General features: G+C 41.6%; 1 protein-coding gene across 1 annotated transcript in view; it reads right to left on the bottom strand.

The window, feature by feature from the left end:
- The window catches only part of LOC114554648 (multidrug resistance-associated protein 9), a 44,805-nt gene extending 38,741 nt beyond the window's left edge, over window positions 1–6,064 (bottom strand). The window contains exons 1-8 of the mRNA XM_028576610.1: window positions 5,901–6,064; window positions 5,610–5,756; window positions 5,213–5,359; window positions 4,535–4,796; window positions 2,205–2,378; window positions 1,523–1,670; window positions 527–675; window positions 181–288 (exon numbers count right to left, since the gene is read on the bottom strand). Of these exons, the coding sequence (XP_028432411.1) occupies window positions 181–288; window positions 527–675; window positions 1,523–1,670; window positions 2,205–2,378; window positions 4,535–4,796; window positions 5,213–5,359; window positions 5,610–5,756; window positions 5,901–6,064 (1,299 nt within the window). The remainder of the gene's footprint in view (window positions 1–180; window positions 289–526; window positions 676–1,522; window positions 1,671–2,204; window positions 2,379–4,534; window positions 4,797–5,212; window positions 5,360–5,609; window positions 5,757–5,900) is intronic.
- Window positions 6,065–18,099: the final 12,035 nt, after the last annotated feature.

Here is an 18,099-nt window from a genome sequence, read left to right as displayed (position 1 = left end):
GTGTTAATAAGTAATGGTTCCCTCTAATGAGTCTCTCCTAATTGAAATAACATTATATAAGAGCAGAGTAGTAGTGAATACTACTACTAGTAAACGTCAAACATGCTATATAAATAAATTGACATAGTACTAACAACCGTTACCGTAACTGCTGAGCGGGACACAAAGAGAAAAGTTTACCTTGAGTCTTGCTAGTGATACAGCAGCATCAGCCAAGGACTTCACAATTAGGGGCAGTAGAGCTAGGGAGAACCTCATAGCATTGAAGACAGCGATGGTGGTAAAGGCCTGTCAATAATAAAAAATAATGCTCAAACACTATACAACACCGATGTACTGGTTGTACATTTGTTTTAAATGGATCAACTTGCTCTAGTGGCCAGCACTTGTTTGTAGCCTGTTCCGGTTTAGTCATCATGAATCAGTGGTGACAAAACTGAAAGATTATCATCTTAACACATTGTTTTTATGCCTCAGACCGGCAACGTTTGTTTTACAGTATGTGCTGTACTACTGTGGCACTCACATCAGACGTGACGAGCTTTAAGCCCAACATAGTGTGTACAATGAAGGTGGTAATACAGGCAGAGGCGGGGACAATGCTGGTGATGCTGTTATTGGCATTCTGGACGTAATTAGTCCTCTGCAGTTCCTTCTTCTCATTTTTCCTTAAGCCTGTAAGAGAGACAACATCGCATACATATATTTGGTAAATATGTTTTGTTGCAAATTAGCTGATCTTCCAGTGCAATCACATTTCAGCCCACAGTTATCCACTGAGCACACCTTCATTGTAGCAACTGGGGCTAAGTTATTTGCTCAAAAGTATTAGATTGTATTTAGAATATGGATTTAGAATATAATTTAAATTATATATAATTTCAAAAATTTAAAAAACTGCATGCACAGACACATACATGCAATTTTTATATCAAGTGTTCAATGTGCACACATGGACAAGCCCCATATCCCGCCTGCTACAAGCCCACAATTGACCATACATGGTCAAAACTAAATACCTTATGATTATAAAAATCAATATAGGTGCTTGTGATGAAAACAAGTTTAAGAGGCTGATGGCTGCAGCAACTTATAATGCAGTGAGTTCCTGAAATTTAAACAAAGTGGTAAGATGATGCCGCTAAGATGAAGCTACATTTCAAGAAGCACATTGCTGCACACCCACAGAGCACGCGTTTTGAATCTATATAGCGGACCATGCTATATGGGTGAGGTAGCTACTGTAGGAAGATGGTGGCAAGTATGTGGCAGCTGCAGCCTCATCTCCAGCCTGGTGCCTACAGCCTGGCAGCATGTGCTTTTCCATCAAAAACTAATAAAAAACTAATTAAAACGTACTGTTTTAATTAAACTACTTTGCATACACATCTTTCAAGATTGGTTTTGTGTTTTCACAAATGGGACAGTATAATTGATGCCCCCTGATATGTGGTATACGAGAGAGATTAAAAACGTGTTTGACTGGAAGACAAAGTTAACATGCAGCTGCTCAACTTCATACCTTCGATCTTCTTCTCAAAGGAATCTTCCCAGGCGTACATCTTGATGAGTTTGATGCTGCTGAGAATCTCATTCACTGTACGAACACGGCTGTCTGTTATCAATATGCTTTTCCATCTGAATATGTTAATGAGCTTGGCCAAGCCAAACTGAAAGCAAAAATAAATGTATTAATATTAGTGACAATGGAAAACAAGCCGCAAAAGAGCAAATATGGTTATTTTAGGGTTGTCCTTGGGACTAAATTAGTTGAGGTAATTTGTGTATGTAACATGTAACATGGAAAGCTTTAAATATTTGCCAACTAGCAGAAAAATAAGACGAGACATAGAGGATTGAGAACCACACATGATATTGTCCTTGTGGCCTTTATGTCTAAAATTAGACATAGTCATTGCCTTTAAATACCACATACCTTTAATTCGGTATTGGTCAGGACAACAGTGAATAAAGACTAGTTGGACATTATTTGGGACCTTAATTGTATAACCTGGTAAAAAATACATGATAATAAAATGATGTAATTTTTTACATATAAGTCATGGTCTATATTGGACCATTATGAATAATTCAGTGTTCTTGCTCATCATATTTGCCTTTTAGCTCTGATTGTGATTTAGTTTACACTGCTTATGAAAATATGTCTCTTTGTGTACTATATGTGCAGTTTGTAATGTACAGACCTGTACAGAGAGGAAGATGAGGTAGATGCAGACTCCAGTCAGTGCGGTGTAGCCCAGAATGTAGCAGGCATAGATGTTACACATAATAAAGAGCACTGGGGTGGCAATTAGGAAACTTGAAAACAATACTGCCTCAAATAATTTGTGGCCATCGCTGGTCAAAACACTAATAATCTGGACAGGAGAGAGGGAGAGAGAGAGAGGAAGAGAGAGAGAAAGATTGTAAACCACATTTGCCAAGATTGCATTGCCAAGGAAAGTTGCTTGCACCATCTGTCAGAGTAGGTGAATTCCACAAGATATTTATAACAAAGAAGTTTGACTTTAAAAAACAGCATTAACAACTAGACAGAAATCAAGAAGAATTAAATCTGCGAGCAGAGATGGACGGGCCCTCGCGCCTCGGTGTGCGTCAGGGTTACCGGCGGACGCCGCTCCTTGCGACCGTTCATTTGCCCGGCACTCAGACGCCGCAAATTGTCACCAATGAAAAGGGAACTCCCCGCCGAGTTCAACGATACCTCACACAAGACTTTACGTTATACGGGTCATTAGCTGTGAAAAGGGGCGTGGCTAATGCATAGGGGGCGGGTCAAACAATCACCAATGAAGAAGGAAGTCTCTGCTGAGTTCAATGATACCTCACACAAGGGTATACCTTAAAAAGTTCAAATTTTATGAAAGGGGGCGGGGCTTAAGCATAGGGGGCGGGTCCAACCATCACCAATTAAAAATGAAGCCTCTGCCGAGATGAATGATACCTCACACAAGACTCTACCTTAAATGGGTCAGCATGTATGAAAGGGGGCGTGGCTTAAACATAGGGGGCGGGCCAAACCATCACCAATGAAGAAGGAAGTCTCTGCTGAGTTCAATGATACCTCACACAAGGGTATACCTTAAACGGTTCAAATGTTATGAAAGGGGGCGTGGCTTATGCATAGGGGGCGGGCCAAACCATCACCAATAAAGAAGGAACTCTCTGTTGAGTTCAATGACACCTCACACAAGACTCTACCTTAAACGGTTCAAATGTTATGGAAGGGGGCGTGGCCTGAGTAAGTGGGCGTGGTCATATTATAGGGGGCGGCTCAGTATCACACGTAGACCACACATTCTGAGTTTCATGCAAATTGGATGATGTTTGTCATATAAGGCACATTTCCTGTTGCCAGCGGGGGGCGCTATGACCAAAAGTCAATTTTGGCCTGTAGGTGTCCTCAGGCCTGGACCCTTGTCAATCGTGAGAAATTTCGGGCAGATACGAAAACGTATACTCAAGTTACAACAACTTCTTTGTTCATCGCTAAACACTCAAAATGGCCGCCACGCCACGCCCACACCGTCTGACAAAAGGGTTTTCTTTTAATAACTTTTCATCGTTAAGGTGTTGGGATGGTACAGACCAAGTTTGAAGTCCATCGGATGAAATCTCTAGGAGGAGTTCGTTAAAGTATAGCACCTTGACTTTTACGCCTACTTACTGTTGCCACTAGGGGGCGCTATGACTTTAAGTAAATATCGGCCTTTATTTGTCCTCAGGGTCGGACTCTTATGAATCCTGAAAAGTTTCGAGGTAATCGGACAACGTACACTCGAGTTACACCCACTTCCTGTTTCGGCGGCGAAACGCACAAAATGGCCGCCCTGCCACGGCCACGCCCTATGACGAAAAGTTTTTCTTTTAACAACTTTTCATCTTTAACATCTTAAGATGGCACAGACCGAGTTTGAAGTTGATCGGATGAAATCTCTAGGAGGAGTTCGTTAAAGTACGACATGTGGAAATGGCCAAAATCGCACTAATTTCTAACATTTAATTCGAAATGGCGGACTTCCTGTTGGGTTTAGGGTATGGCTCTAATGAAGTTTTTTGTACATCTTGACATGTTACATATGTGTACCAAGTTTCGTGAGTCTACGTTAAACGCACTGCAGGGGCTCAATTTTCTTAACTTTCTAGGGGGCGCGCTAGTGAGCCATTTTTGTGCGCCTATTCCCGAAACCCTTAAAATACATAAATGTTCACCAGACTTGATGCGACTGCCAAATTTGGTGAGTTTTTGAATATATTAAGCCCCTCAAAAAGCCAATTCATTTGACGGGAAAATAATAGTAATTCCTTCAGTTTCAATAGGGCCTTCGCCGCTGTCGGCGCTCGGGCCCTAATTACATGTGCACGTATGATGCATGGGTAGTGTGATTTTATGATTTATACACAAATGCAGAAAAACTTTGTATATTCCTTTGAAACAATTGCTTTCCTAGAGAAATGTAGGCATCCTGCATTAAATAATCATTGACCCTTATGTTTGTAACCCAGTATTTACCTCTCCCATTGAAATGCCGCTGTGCATCCGCAGAGAGATGACTTTCTGAAAGGCCAATGTAGAGTAGGCACCCTTCAGTCTGACTGCAGTGCGCAGGTTCAACGCCCACATCAAGGATATGAAGAAGGCTTTGAAGAACTCTGATGTGAACAAAGCGAAGCACACACCAACACCATGGAATACTGTGGACTTCTCCGGGCCGTCAACATATTTTAGGATCTCATGGACCAGAACCGCCTGAGAGGACAGAGAGGTTTTAACGCTTTAAGCATTAAACAACCATTCATTTGATCAGTCACAAAAAAACTTTGTGACGGCAGCCATAAAGACTAAAGCTGAATTTTTTTGGCTTGCTCTGTAACTGTAAATTCCCAGCACTCTCAACCCAGCACCACTTCCCCTCAGCACTGAGATACTTTTTTTTATATTTAACTACATTTAGCCGATTATACTTGTGTACTTTTACCAAAAAGCTTTTTTTTTTCATATGCAGGACTTTTTTCACGTGGTGGAGTACTTCTAAAGTGTTTTACTGATACTTAAGAAAAAAGATCTAAACACTTCTTTCGACACATGTACAATGAATGTGATATTAGGCCAAACTTCAGAAAAGGCCACTGTATCCGGCCAACAGAGGAAGCACTGGTACTATTAATATTCAAATTCAAAGAAAATTACCGGCCCAGAAAAAATGCCATCATGGCGAGGACAGCAACAACGACAGACAGAATCAGCCTTGTTCTTTGAAAGCAAAGGACCACTCGAAACACAGAGGCCTTGTCCAGGCCCACCTTTGCCACTTCTTCCTCCCAGAGTCTGTGGAGCCTGTGCACAACGCACACAATCAGCCTTGTTAATTTATTACTAAAGTAAAACAGTAACAAACATGAAACACACTACACAGGTTCCCTGTTCTTGATCATTTCCTAGCATTGTCATGATTCCTTTCCTAGATGTGAATTTCAGCAACTAGGCTTTCCAGTTGTTATGTCTATACATAATCCGTACTGTAATTGCATGAAATGGCAGTAGAGAAATGTGGGGCCGCCATGAATCAGCAAGAAGAATTTCAGACCTTTCTCCGCTGGCTTCGGCTACATCCAGAGTAGACAGGTTGAGAGAGCTCATGTCCAGCTTATTCCTGAACAAGGCCCACATCATGGGGGTCATCCAGGCAAAGGTCGAGAAGGACAGGAATCCTGCATTGTCCAAAGGGTGGGACCTAGACATGGAAAATGCAATTGGTAAAAATATGTAGAAACAGCCAAGTAGAGTATTTGCTTGTAGACATGTTACCTTAAAATGATTTATCATAATATATACAATTGCATCAAAACCGACAAATTATTTCAACAACGATACTGACTGGGATGAGGACCAGCGGAAGGGTTTGAGGGTCTGAAGGCTCTGGTGGTATTTTCCGAATAGGGTAGGGGAGGCTATTTCACCGTTGCCCAAATCAGTATGTTCTGGACTGGAGGCCACAGATCCAGTTCTCCGTCGGAAACTATCTTCGTTCTTAAGAGTCATAAACACAAAGAGAAGTGTGTGAAGAGGTGGATTGTTCTGGTGGAAGCTGCTGTTTGTTCTATACTTACAAAAGAGACTCCTCGAGTATCCATCTTCTCCAAAGAGTAGCCTTTCATCATTTTGTCCTGTACCAAGGGCAGCAAGCATGCACGTTCACTATTTTACTCGCCAACAAGGGCTAGGTCAAGTAAAAACATTGCTTGAAGAATAATTTATAACATACTTTTTTAACATTCCACTATGTAACATGTGTAACAACATCATGATTATTACATGTATGTGTTTGAAACTTCATAACACATCACAATAGAGTCATCAGTAATCACAAGAGCTGGAGTAGGCATTCAGGATGTTTTAGGATGTGTTTATGTATTATAACTGTATCACATGTTGTGACAAGTCTCAAGGCATTACAAGTGCTGTCTAAATACTTGACTTGGTGAAATATCACAAATGTAACTAATAACATGGTGCAATCAAAACCCCAGAGGCAGAATACTGATCAAACTTTGACAGAGCAGTGGCATATGTCACAGAGGAAATAAAAACAGCATTATTTTGTGTTTATACTGGGTCTGCAGGGCCCCTGCTGCTGTCTGGCTGAATGGGACTACACCACCAGACTCAGGGACAGCTTCACCACGCAGGCCCGAGACTGTTGAACTCTTGAGCTCATCACTTGACACTTTACCTTCATATACTTTTACTTTTACATTTACTTACTATTTTAACACCTTTTTACATATCTGTATATCCAAATTTACAGGAGGGTAAAGCATGTTTGTAGGGAGCCTGAGATAATCATCATTGACAACTGCTTCTCTTTAACTTCTGTTATTATTATTATTATTAACATATGACAAAACATAACTTTTATTTAATTCCAAAAAATTCCAGTCTTTCGTGCTTCATAAATAACATTTGAAAATCCAATGTGTCAATGAATTACAGGCATCCCCTTCCTATCGCTTCTCACCTCCAATCATTCTGTGTCAAAGTTCCTACAGTCAAATGAAATGCACATTCATAAAGATGAGTCCATATAACCATTACTGCACAGTAAAATACAAAAAGCGCTGAAAAAGCAATTCTTTACAACCTTACATGCAAAATGTACTGTATGGAGTATTTCTGATGTAACACCAGTATGTGTTATAATGTATTATGAGGATTCTCTCTCTCTCTCTCTCTCTCTCTCTCTCTCTCTCTCTCTCTGTAATGTTACACACATAACCTACACACTAGTTGCACAAGTTACTATGGTGATGGGAATCTGTGTCCTTCTCATAATGTAAGCCTATGTGAAACTCGACAAAATATGTGAATGTGGTGTGCAATAGTCTTCGTAACATAAAGGTTAAAGGGAGAATGTTTTGCAGCTAATTGTTGACTCCTCCAGTAAGGTTAATTATTGTTTGAATAAGGTGAAATGAGTTCTAAAGGAGCTGGCTAAATAGGTTGTGCGTTTCTTTTTGGGGGGGTCTTAAAAATACAATCAAATAGTTTTCCCCGGTGGCCTGGTGGAGGGCAATTTGCAGGCTTGCAATACACTGGGGGAAACCATGAAGTACTAAGGTAATAATTACTTTAGAGTTTACTAAGGAGTAATAAGTAAAAAGTAACGTATTACACTTCCTGAGTAACTTTCCCAGCATTGGTCCGCACAGTGTTACATGACAGAAGTTTGATTTTGAATTTCTTTTCCACACCAGAAAAGGGTAAGTGGCCATCGGTCATCAATGAACCACAACGGCGCAGTTGGGCTCTAAATATTTTGGAAAAGCTCTTTTACTGTGGGCACTCTGCAGTACACTCAGCGGTTAAATTGAATAGGTTTGAACTGTGATTTGTCAGTATGTTCAGCTGTTATTCCAATTGTGCCAACCCCAAACTAACCTTCTATTTCTATTGTGGAGTTTGAAGGATAGCTTTGCTAAATCAACACACCTGCTAATTCCAGCTTGTTATAAGCATTAACACTGAAACAGGAACCTGTTCCTATTTAAATCTGCACACATTTTAATGCCAAGCTTCCAGTTTCTTTTACCAATGACTGCTGATTTCTTCTATTCTTATTTAACTGTTGCTCAGAAGTATCTGTGTCTTTTTACCTTTTTAATTGTCAGTCTGTTTGAACCATTGTGCAGCATTTTGTGTTAAAAGCATGAAAGACCTTCAAAAACACATAGTAATCCTCTGACAGCCATTTGACAGTACTTTTTTTTTTTAAGATTATTTTTGGGGGCTTTTCCCTTTATTGGACAGTGGATAGATATGAAAGGGGGAGACAGATGGGGGATGACACGCCGCAAAGGGCAGCAGGCCGGACCCGAACCCCGCGCCGCTGCAGGACTCAGACAACATGGGGCGAATGCTCTTACTGGGTGAGCTAGAGGCTGCCCCTCAATTTGACAGTACACAATCAATCATTTGTGGCAGGTGATGTAAAAATGTGTGGTAAGACCAGACCCTTCTTCACAGCGCTGTGGAGGAAGGTATTGCAAAGCGAGACTAATAAATGAATAACCTCTTTGGTATAGGTGTTTGCATCGTCTTTTTCAGCTCACCTCTTTCGTGGGCTTGAAATCCAAAATGTTTCCATTTCGGCGGTGCAGTTTTTATTTTTTTTAGACTAATTCTGCCATACATCATCTCATCACCCCAAAAATCACACTTTCTAGTAAACAAACACAACATGGCATAGCGCTGCTCGGCTCGCCGATAGATTGCTGTCAAAATACTAGCAGTTGTTTAGAAACAATCATACCATTATGTTAATCAAATTTTCATATTGCTTATTTTATTAATGTTAGGCAAGCTATTTGGAACTTTAGTGAGCTAAGCTACAAGTTATTCTACATTAAATGAAGCTTCACTCATCTAAAGCTAACGCTAGCCCCCAAATAAATGTTAAAAACTAAGCTACATCAACACGGCAGAAGCATCCCCACTGTAGGGCCTTGCCCCCTCCCCCCAGCTGATTGATTGATTTTATTTGCCCATTTCATTATAAAATACAATACAACTATGCACCATCCATTAAAAACAAAACAAAGTCAGGATAAAACAATAAAGCCCTGAGGCTTATTTCCATTGTGGCAAGTGGCAGCAGGTCAAGCATCAATCATCACAAACCATACATATATTAAATAAATACATAAAACAATACAGTAATAAATCCTCATACTACGATTGGCATCTGAGCCATTTTTTCACTGCCTGCTTGTGGGGGGGGAAAACTCTGACTGTTGTTTGTGCATATGCACCAAACAGGAGTTCGGAGTATTCGGCCTTCTTGGAGACCTTGAGTGGAGTCCTGCATGGGGCGCCAATGGGGGACTCCATTGTTCTGCTGGGGGACTTCAACGCACACGTGGGCAATGATGGAGACACCTGGAGAGGCGTGATTGGGAGGAACGGCCTCCCTGATCTAAACCAGAGTGGTTGTTTGTTGTTGGACTTCTGTGCTAGTCATGGATTGTCTATAACGAACACCATGTTCGAACATAAGGATGCTCATAAGTGTACTTGGTACCAGAGCACCCTAGGCCGAAGGTCAATGATCGATTTTATAATCATTTCATCTGATCTGAGGCCGTATGTTTTGGACACTCGGGTGAAGAGAGGGGCGGAGCTGTCAACTGATCACCATCTGGTGGTGAGTTGGGTCAGGGGGTGGGGGAAGACTCTGGACAGACCTGCTAAGCCCAAATGGGTAGTGCGGGTAAATTGGGAACGTCTGGAGGAGGCCCCTGTCCGACAGACTTTCAACTCACACCTCCGGCGGAGCTTTTCGTGCATCCCTTTGGAGGCTGAGGGCATTGAACCCGAGTGGACAATGTTCAAAGTTTCCATTGCTGAAGCTGCGGCGAGGAGCTGTGGTCTTCACTCCGGAAGCAGTTGCAGGGTACCGAAGGGCCCGAAGGGCTGCAGCCTCTGCCGTGAAAGAGGCAAAGCAGCGGGTGTGGGAGAAGTTTGGAGAAGACATGGAGAAGGACTTTCGGTCGGCACCAAAGTGCTTCTGGAAAACTGTTCGCCACCTCAGGAGGGGGAAGCGGGGAACCATCCAAGCTGTGTACAGTAAGGATGGGACACTGTTGACCTCAACTGAGGAGGTAATAGGGCGGTGGAAGGAGCACTTTGAGGAACTCCTGAATCCGACTAATACGCCCTCTATGTTACAGGCAGAGCTGGAGGATGATGGGGAATCATTGTCAATTTCCCAGGCGGAAGTCACTGATGTAGTCAAACAACTCCACAGTGGCAAAGCCCCGGGGATTGATGAGATCCGTCCAGAAATGCTCAAGGCTCTGGGTGTGGAGGGGCTGTCCTGGTTGACACGTCTCTTCAACATTGCGTGGAAGTCTGGGACAGTGCCAAAGGAGTGGCAGAGTGGGGTGGTGGTTCCCCTTTTTAAAAAGGGGGACCAGAGGGTGTGTGCCAATTACAGGGGTATCACACTTCTCAGCCTCCCTGGTAAAGTCTACTCGAAAGTGCTGGAAAGGAGGGTTCGGCCGATAGTCGAACCTCAGATTGAAGAGGAACAATGAGGATTCTGTCCTGGTCATGGAACAACGACCAGGACAGAATCCTTTTACTCTCGCAAGGATCCTGGAGGGAGCCTGGGAGTGTGCCCAACCAGTCTACATGTGTTTTGTGGATCTGGAGAAGGCGTATGACCGGGTCCCCCGGGAGATACTGTGGGAGGTGCTGCGGGAGTATGGGGTGAGGGGGTCTCTTCTCAGGGCCATCCAATCTCTGTACGACCAAAGTGAGAGCTGTGTCCGGTTTCTCGGCAGTAAGTCAGACTCGTTTCAGGTGAAGGTTGGCCTCCGCCAGGGCTGCGCTTTGTCACCAATTCTGTTTGTAGTATTTATGGACAGGATATCAAGGCGTAGTAGGGGTGGGGAGGGGTTGCTGGAGCTGCTCCCCCCGCAACCCGACACCGGATAAGCGGAAGAAGACGGATGGATGGATAGAGCACTTGCCAGAGTTAACATTGCGTTATTGTACAGAAATCTTGAGATTTTTGCCAGGAAATGTACTCTTTGATTTACTTTGGCAAGTACCTTTTGCGCTTGGCCCACTCCAGTCAAGTGGCAGTCCAGCACACAACCTAGGTAAGTACCTGAGTCCTTTACATTAATCTCATTATCTCCAACTAAAACCTTAAAACCAGGGGATCTTTTCAGTTTTATCTTTGACCCAAACAGTATGGCTTCCGTTTTCCTTAGGTGATGTCCTATTGTCAGACATCCACCTGTTGACATTCAATAGTTCTACACTGAGAGTTCTTTCGACTATGTTCTTATCTTTATGAGAAACCAATAATGCAGAATCATCTGCATATAAAATAAGTTCACATGAACATACATACTTAATGTCATTAATATATAGAAGGAAAAAAAGTGGACCCAAGACACTCCCTTGCGGGACCCCACAGTCTATGCATAGTGGTTGAGACATTGTTCCCCCAATATCCACCACCTGCTTCCTATCCTTCAGATAAGACCTCGGTGGTCCAAAAACTGTACTTGTAAAATCAAACTGCCACTATGTCCTCAAGCTTCTCAAAACATTTAAACAAACAATACATTTATTATAATTTATAATAAATAATAATTGGAGATGTAATCTTAGCCCCCTGCCCCTCAAATACTTAGCTACGTCCCTGCGTCAAACGTGTAGAGCGGCGTTGGTACACGTTGTGGTGGCCCTGCATCTCGGCAAAGACTGGAGCGACTGAGCTGCCCCAGAGGGTCGCCGTTTTGGTGCCGTTATGTTACAACACACTACACAGTGCTTTTATTTGATTAGTTAAGCAGCAGAATCCACTTCCTCTCACATATCACGGCAATAAGCTGCACAAATTAAACCAGCTGACATTCTTTACTGTCAAACTGGGAAAACAACAAATACAATGGGATTAAGAAGGCTAGTCTAAACATAACTGTTGTGTGCATGTAATAAATCTCTTCTGATTTTATGTTTGTTAGGCTACTTATTAGCTACAGGGCCCTACAGTGTAATGTAGTGGAAAGTTTTTATATGTCATACTTATGTGTGATATTTCTTTCAAATTTTATCCATTACTCCATGTTTTTTTATATTCTCATAATTTTACATATATTAACTTTATACTATACAATATTTACTCTGTTTTCTATATAATATAATATATCACTTATAAGGATTTAGTATAGTACTCTATTATTCTAAAAAAGTGATCATAGCTTCTCCTGTATCTGTCATGCAAGCCTATGCGGCCCCCTCTGTCTCCCTCATGCACACTCTACATGAAGCAGAGGGAGAACTTATTTTCCAGCTTCATCATCGAACACCAAAGAGATTTTCCACAACAGTAATGTAATACAATACATTTCGTTACAACACACTACACAGTGCTTGCTGAGACCAATCATTTGTATGTGATTAGTTAAAGAGTACTATAAAATCCACTTCCTCTCACATATCACGACAATAAGGCTGCACAAATTAAACCAGCTGACATCCTTTACTGTCAAACTAGGAAAACAACAAATGCAATAGGATTAATTAGGCTAGTCTAAACATAACTGTTGTGTGCATGTAATAAATCTCTTCTGATTTTATGTTTGTTAGGCTACTTATTAGCTACAGGGCCCTACAGTGTAATGTAATACAAGGATAAGCAGAGCTTTTCACATCTTGACTTTTGCAGGCCAGAGTAGCTGGAGATATTAGCTGAAGCCTAAAAGTGGGGATAGAGTAGTGGAGTAGTGCACAGGAGGAAGAGGAGGAGGGAAATGAAGAAGGAGAAGGCAGTAAACTGGAGAGAACAGGCAGGTCAGAGCAGGAGAAGGCCACAGAAGGAGATGCAGAAATAAGTGAAAAAGAAAAGGGAAAGGAAGAATTGACTGTGAGGGATGAAGAGGATTCTATTCTATTTGTCTTACTTTATCAGTAATTATGATCAAACAATACAATACAAAGTGTATTACATTGTGTAACTGTCTGAGGGACAGTTACTGAGATTTCATGTTTAGTCTATATGTGTTTGAATTCATACAGTAATTAAAAACATAAAAAATGTAATAAATAAGAGCTTAAAATGGGATGTTTGATCTAAAATTGTACTAAAATATTTTACCTTAAAAATAATTTTTGTTTACATTTTGTTGTTTTATTACAAATGCCATTTTTGATGTTGAGTTCAAAGGTCAAATGACCAGAGTTTAGCGAAGGCCACACCTGTTGCATTGTGGGTAAAAGGAATACAGCGAGAGCCAACGTGGCTGCAGAGGAAAAATGTACGGCCTCAAACAAAGATTGTGCACAGTCCAAGAGGCACATACGGTAATTGTGGTTTTGTATTTCAGCCTTATCATATTTGTTGTAATTTCTTTGCATTGAATGCACTTTCTGTACTGTTGTGACACTAACATTGTGGAGCCCGTCTAGTTAAGGAAATGCGCTTAAGAGACTGTAAAATGACTGAAAGTATATTTGACTCATTGTATTTTATTAGTTTATTATTTATTTATTTTTCACGGTGTCTTACCACAAAAATGTGGAAATAAATGATCAAAAGACATCTGTATGATGTGGCCTTATTTAATTGGACCAGTGTAATTACACATTAACCAATTAAGAGGACATTCTTTTATCATCTCATAACAAAGCCTACTTTTATCATCTTCCACTAATGTTACGGGTACCTGCTGGTACGCAGTGAACAGATAGATTCATATATGAAAGCAGATACAAACAAGAAGCAGATCCTGTGTGTTTCCAGATTGCTTCTCTGCTTGTTATATTAAACAGCTCAAAATCATGTAACCATAACTCATTTCTGCTTTAAGCACTTCAGTTAAAATCTGTAAAAAATTACATATGCTTTAAGCACTACTTCAGTTACATTATGTAAACATTACATATATGCTTTAAGCACTTCAGTTACATTATGTAAACATTATATATATGCTTCAAGCACTGCAGTTAAATGATGTAACGGGGCAGCCTCTAGCTCACCCAGTAAGAGCATTCGCTGAGTCCTGCAGCGGCACGGTTCAAATCCGACCTGCTGCCATCGACTGAGTGTCATCCCCATTTTTCTCCCCCTTTCATGTCTATCCACTGTCACTACATAATGAGGGAAAAGCCCCCCAAAAAATCTTTAAGCACTTCAGTTAAATCCCGTAAACATTACATATATGCGTTTGAGCTGTTACATACGCACTAAACTAACCTGGCTCTTTAAAACCACAAAGATCACTGCTACTATTGGTTAGCCTAGCCGGTATCAAAACAAATCCCTCTACCTCATTTTCTCTACGTGTTGCATTCAATGTGAGTATGTGAGACTTACCAGACTGGGTAAAACGCTTTGCTACTTCTCGAGGGGTTTGCATGGTGTCACTGACTCACCTCAGACTCTGCATAGTTTAGCGTTTCGGGAGAAGACGACTGCCTCTGGGACCACTCCAGTGCCTAATTGGCTCCGTTCCTTTGGCGTTCCAGCCCTGCTCCTCCTTTGTTGTCTCAGTTCTGATTTTTAAAAGGTGTACAAAAGTTTGTTGTGGGGGAAACAAGCAGGTCTTTCAGTCCTTTTTCTTCAGTAGTGTTCTTCAGCTAGCGACCTCTGCTACCCAGCGGGAGGTAACCTCCAAAATCGCAATCCTCCCACACACCTGTGACTGTCCCGGGTAAATCAGCACACAACCACTCCCCCCTGACCCTTCAGTCTGACCCTGCCCACTACCTAAAGACAAATATAAATATCATAACATCTCTCCCCCCCATATAATAAAAAACATAGCTAATTAAATGACACCTACACCATTTTTGTATGTTTTTTCCTTTCTCTTTTCTATTTAAAAAAAGTTTTTTTCTACACCACAGCTACCCCCTTAACTTTGGTGTTCAAAAAACTGTGCTTTTAAAAACAAACCCGCCACTATGTGCACAAGCTTCTTAAAACATTGAAACAAACAATTCATATTAATTAATAATAAATAATAATTGTAGATGTAATCTTAGCCCCCTGCCCCTCAAATACTTAGCTACGTCCCTGCATAAAATGTGCAGAGCGGCATTTGCACACAGCGAGTCTGCTGCGGTGTGGTGGCCCTGCATCGCCGTTTCGGTGGAATTACGTTACAACACACTACACAGTGCTTGCTGAGACCGATCATTTGTATGTGATTAGTTAAAGAGTATAAAATCCACTTCCTCTCACATATCACGAAAATAAGGCTGCACAAATTAAACCAGCTGACATCCTTTACTGTCAAACTAGGAAAACAACAAATGCAATGGGATTAAGAAGGCTAGTCTAAACATAACTGTTGTGTGCATGTAATAAATCTCTTCTGATTTTATGTTTGTTAGGCTACTTATTAGCTACAGGGCCCTACAGTGTAATGTAATACAAGGATAAGCAGAGCTTTTCACATCTTGACTTTTGCAGGCCAGAGTAGCTGGAGATATTAGCTGAAGCCTAAAAGTGGGGATAGAGTAGTGGAGTAGTGCACAGGAGGAAGAGGAGGAGGGAAATGAAGAAGGAGAAGGCAGTAAACTGGAGAGAACAGGCAGGTCAGAGCAGGAGAAGACCACAGAAGGAGATGCAGAAATAAGTGAAAGAGAAAAGGGAAAGGAAGAATTGACTGTGAGGGATGAAGAGGAGGCTGCAGGTTCAGAGAGAGGGACAGAGGCAGGGAGTGATCAGGAGGAGGCAGATGAAGATGACAGGGAGGAAGAGGTCTGCAGTTAACCCTGGACCATGTGGTATGTTTATTTTCTCCTTTCATATAAATTGCATTACAGTAGCATAACATGTCATGTCACTCAGTGACCCCAAGTGAAGGAGTTCAAGTACCTTGGGGTCTTGTTCGCAAGTGAAGGGACAATAGTGCGGGAGATTAGTCGGAGAATTGGCGCAGTGGGTGTGGTATTACATTCAATCGATCGCACCGTTGTGACGAAAAAAGAGGTGAGCCAGAAGGCAAAGGGGACAAGGATAAGCGGACAAAGATGGATGGATGGATGTAATATGACGATTAAGAATAAAGTTTGTTTAGTTTAAAAATGATACGTTAATATAAGGCAATGTTGCACAACGTGACGCAAACATTACAAGCTGCACATTATTCGAGGCACGAGTGGTATTCACAGGGAATTTGTCATTATCTCCATAACTTCAAAACCTCACATGAAGCCTGTAGAATTTTACCAACTCCTACATTAGGCCAATGAGGTGGGTCCAGGGAAGAACTTGCTTGGACGAGAGTTCTGCGTAACAATAATCAATGTCCACAATCTGTGTGCATTTTGGTGCTGTGACCCATTTATTTTCCTGACGGCAAATTCACCGTAGCACAAGCAATACAGTCCATTTCATTTCATTTCTGGTTTAGTTCCATTCATTTTCTTTTGCACACAAATCAAACAATAACACGCAAACCTGACACGGTGAAAAGCTGTCTGCTGTTCCCCCTAGCCACACACCTGTGTATCCCTGGCTGTTAATTACCTGTGTGCCTTCCCAAAGGCAATGCTCCACCCGGTGCTCAAATATAAAACTGCAGATTAATTAACATAACCAATGGTATATAAACAAAACAAACTTGTGTAATGGCTCCAACAACGCAGGAAGGGCTTTCCCTCTCTTTCACATGCAGAGCTCCTTGTTGTGCAAATATAAACAAAGTCACGTAAGTGACTGGGGCAAGAGGGCACGCTGAGTTATAGGGCAAAATAAATTAACAAAAAATTGGATGATATGGTGATTTAATTTGATTTATCTTTTCTAATGATGGGCTTATTGTATTAATGCAGCCACAACAGCAAAAAAAAAGAAAGACAAGTTTTTTTAGGCTCTTTTTCCAGAGGGGCAACTCAGCCAATCAGGGCAAATGGGCTGTTACCTGTACCTATAGCCTTTACCTGTCCACGTCCCTTGCCGCAAGGGAAGATACAGAGCAGCCTATTGAGGTTTACAACTTGAAAAATAAAAACATCTAACTGATGGTGTACCATGATACAACTTGCACCTTATTTTTCAACAGAGCAATGCTGGGGAATACAAGTAAGAGGGGCCATCTACTTCCACAGACCAGTTTGGCACTTGTAAGATGTTCAGCATTGGCCTGTGACCTCATTTAGAAGGCCTGGCACTGTGAAAATGTTTGTGTCCCTATAGCTCCCAACAGCTGTACAAGGTGTACCTATAGAAAACGTTTAAAGGGGTGATAGAATGATTATATAGGGTATTTCACACTGTTCCTTATGGTCTCCTAATGGGGTATGTAACATTGGTTGGGCTGAAAATGGCCTGGTTGATATTTTATTGGCCCTTATGCATCCCTGTGTTTTGGCCCTATTTGTAACAAGAGCTTTTCTTCCAAATATGGTATGCTCATGAATATTTAGATGAGCTGCGCGCTGATTGGTTGAGCGAATCGTCATACACACAGATTACAGACGCGCGCTGATTGGTTGAGCGAATCCCCATACACACACATTAGAGACACGACAGAATTTCATATTCCAGACACTGCAATGTTTCGTTACCAAATTCACTTCTGAGACTTTTTTATGTGAGAAATCAACTATATAAAGCTCAAATATGGGCCGTTTTACGAAAATTGATGGCTAATTGCAAATTTGGTAAGACGTGTCGGACTGTAGGAGCTCCACACAGTCTGACGAGAAAGCGGCAGCCTGCTGGGCTCCACACCCAGGGCAAAGTCACCCTTTGTGAATTACTGCACTACTGGGGCTCCGCGGCCAGCTGCCGGAATAACTATAATATATTTACAGTTTGAATTTTGTCACGCCACTTATATAACATCTACCCCAATGTCTTATAAAGCTAACCGTTGTGTCCGATTTGATTTTAATGCATTTTTATGAACGTGAGGCGTCTTGTTAGGATGAGCAGCTGCTAGCTATATGTCCCATTCAATACAATGGGAAACAAGTGCAGCTAGCTAGTTACACTTTCGGCATAACTATAGTATATTTACAGTTTGAATTTCATCACGCCACTTATATAA

This window comes from Perca flavescens, chromosome 1 (assembly GCF_004354835.1).
Source record: "Perca flavescens isolate YP-PL-M2 chromosome 1, PFLA_1.0, whole genome shotgun sequence".
NCBI lineage: Eukaryota > Metazoa > Chordata > Actinopteri > Perciformes > Percidae > Perca > Perca flavescens.
The sequence above is the reverse complement of the archived record's forward strand: the minus strand, read 5'-3'. Positions and strand labels throughout refer to the sequence as shown.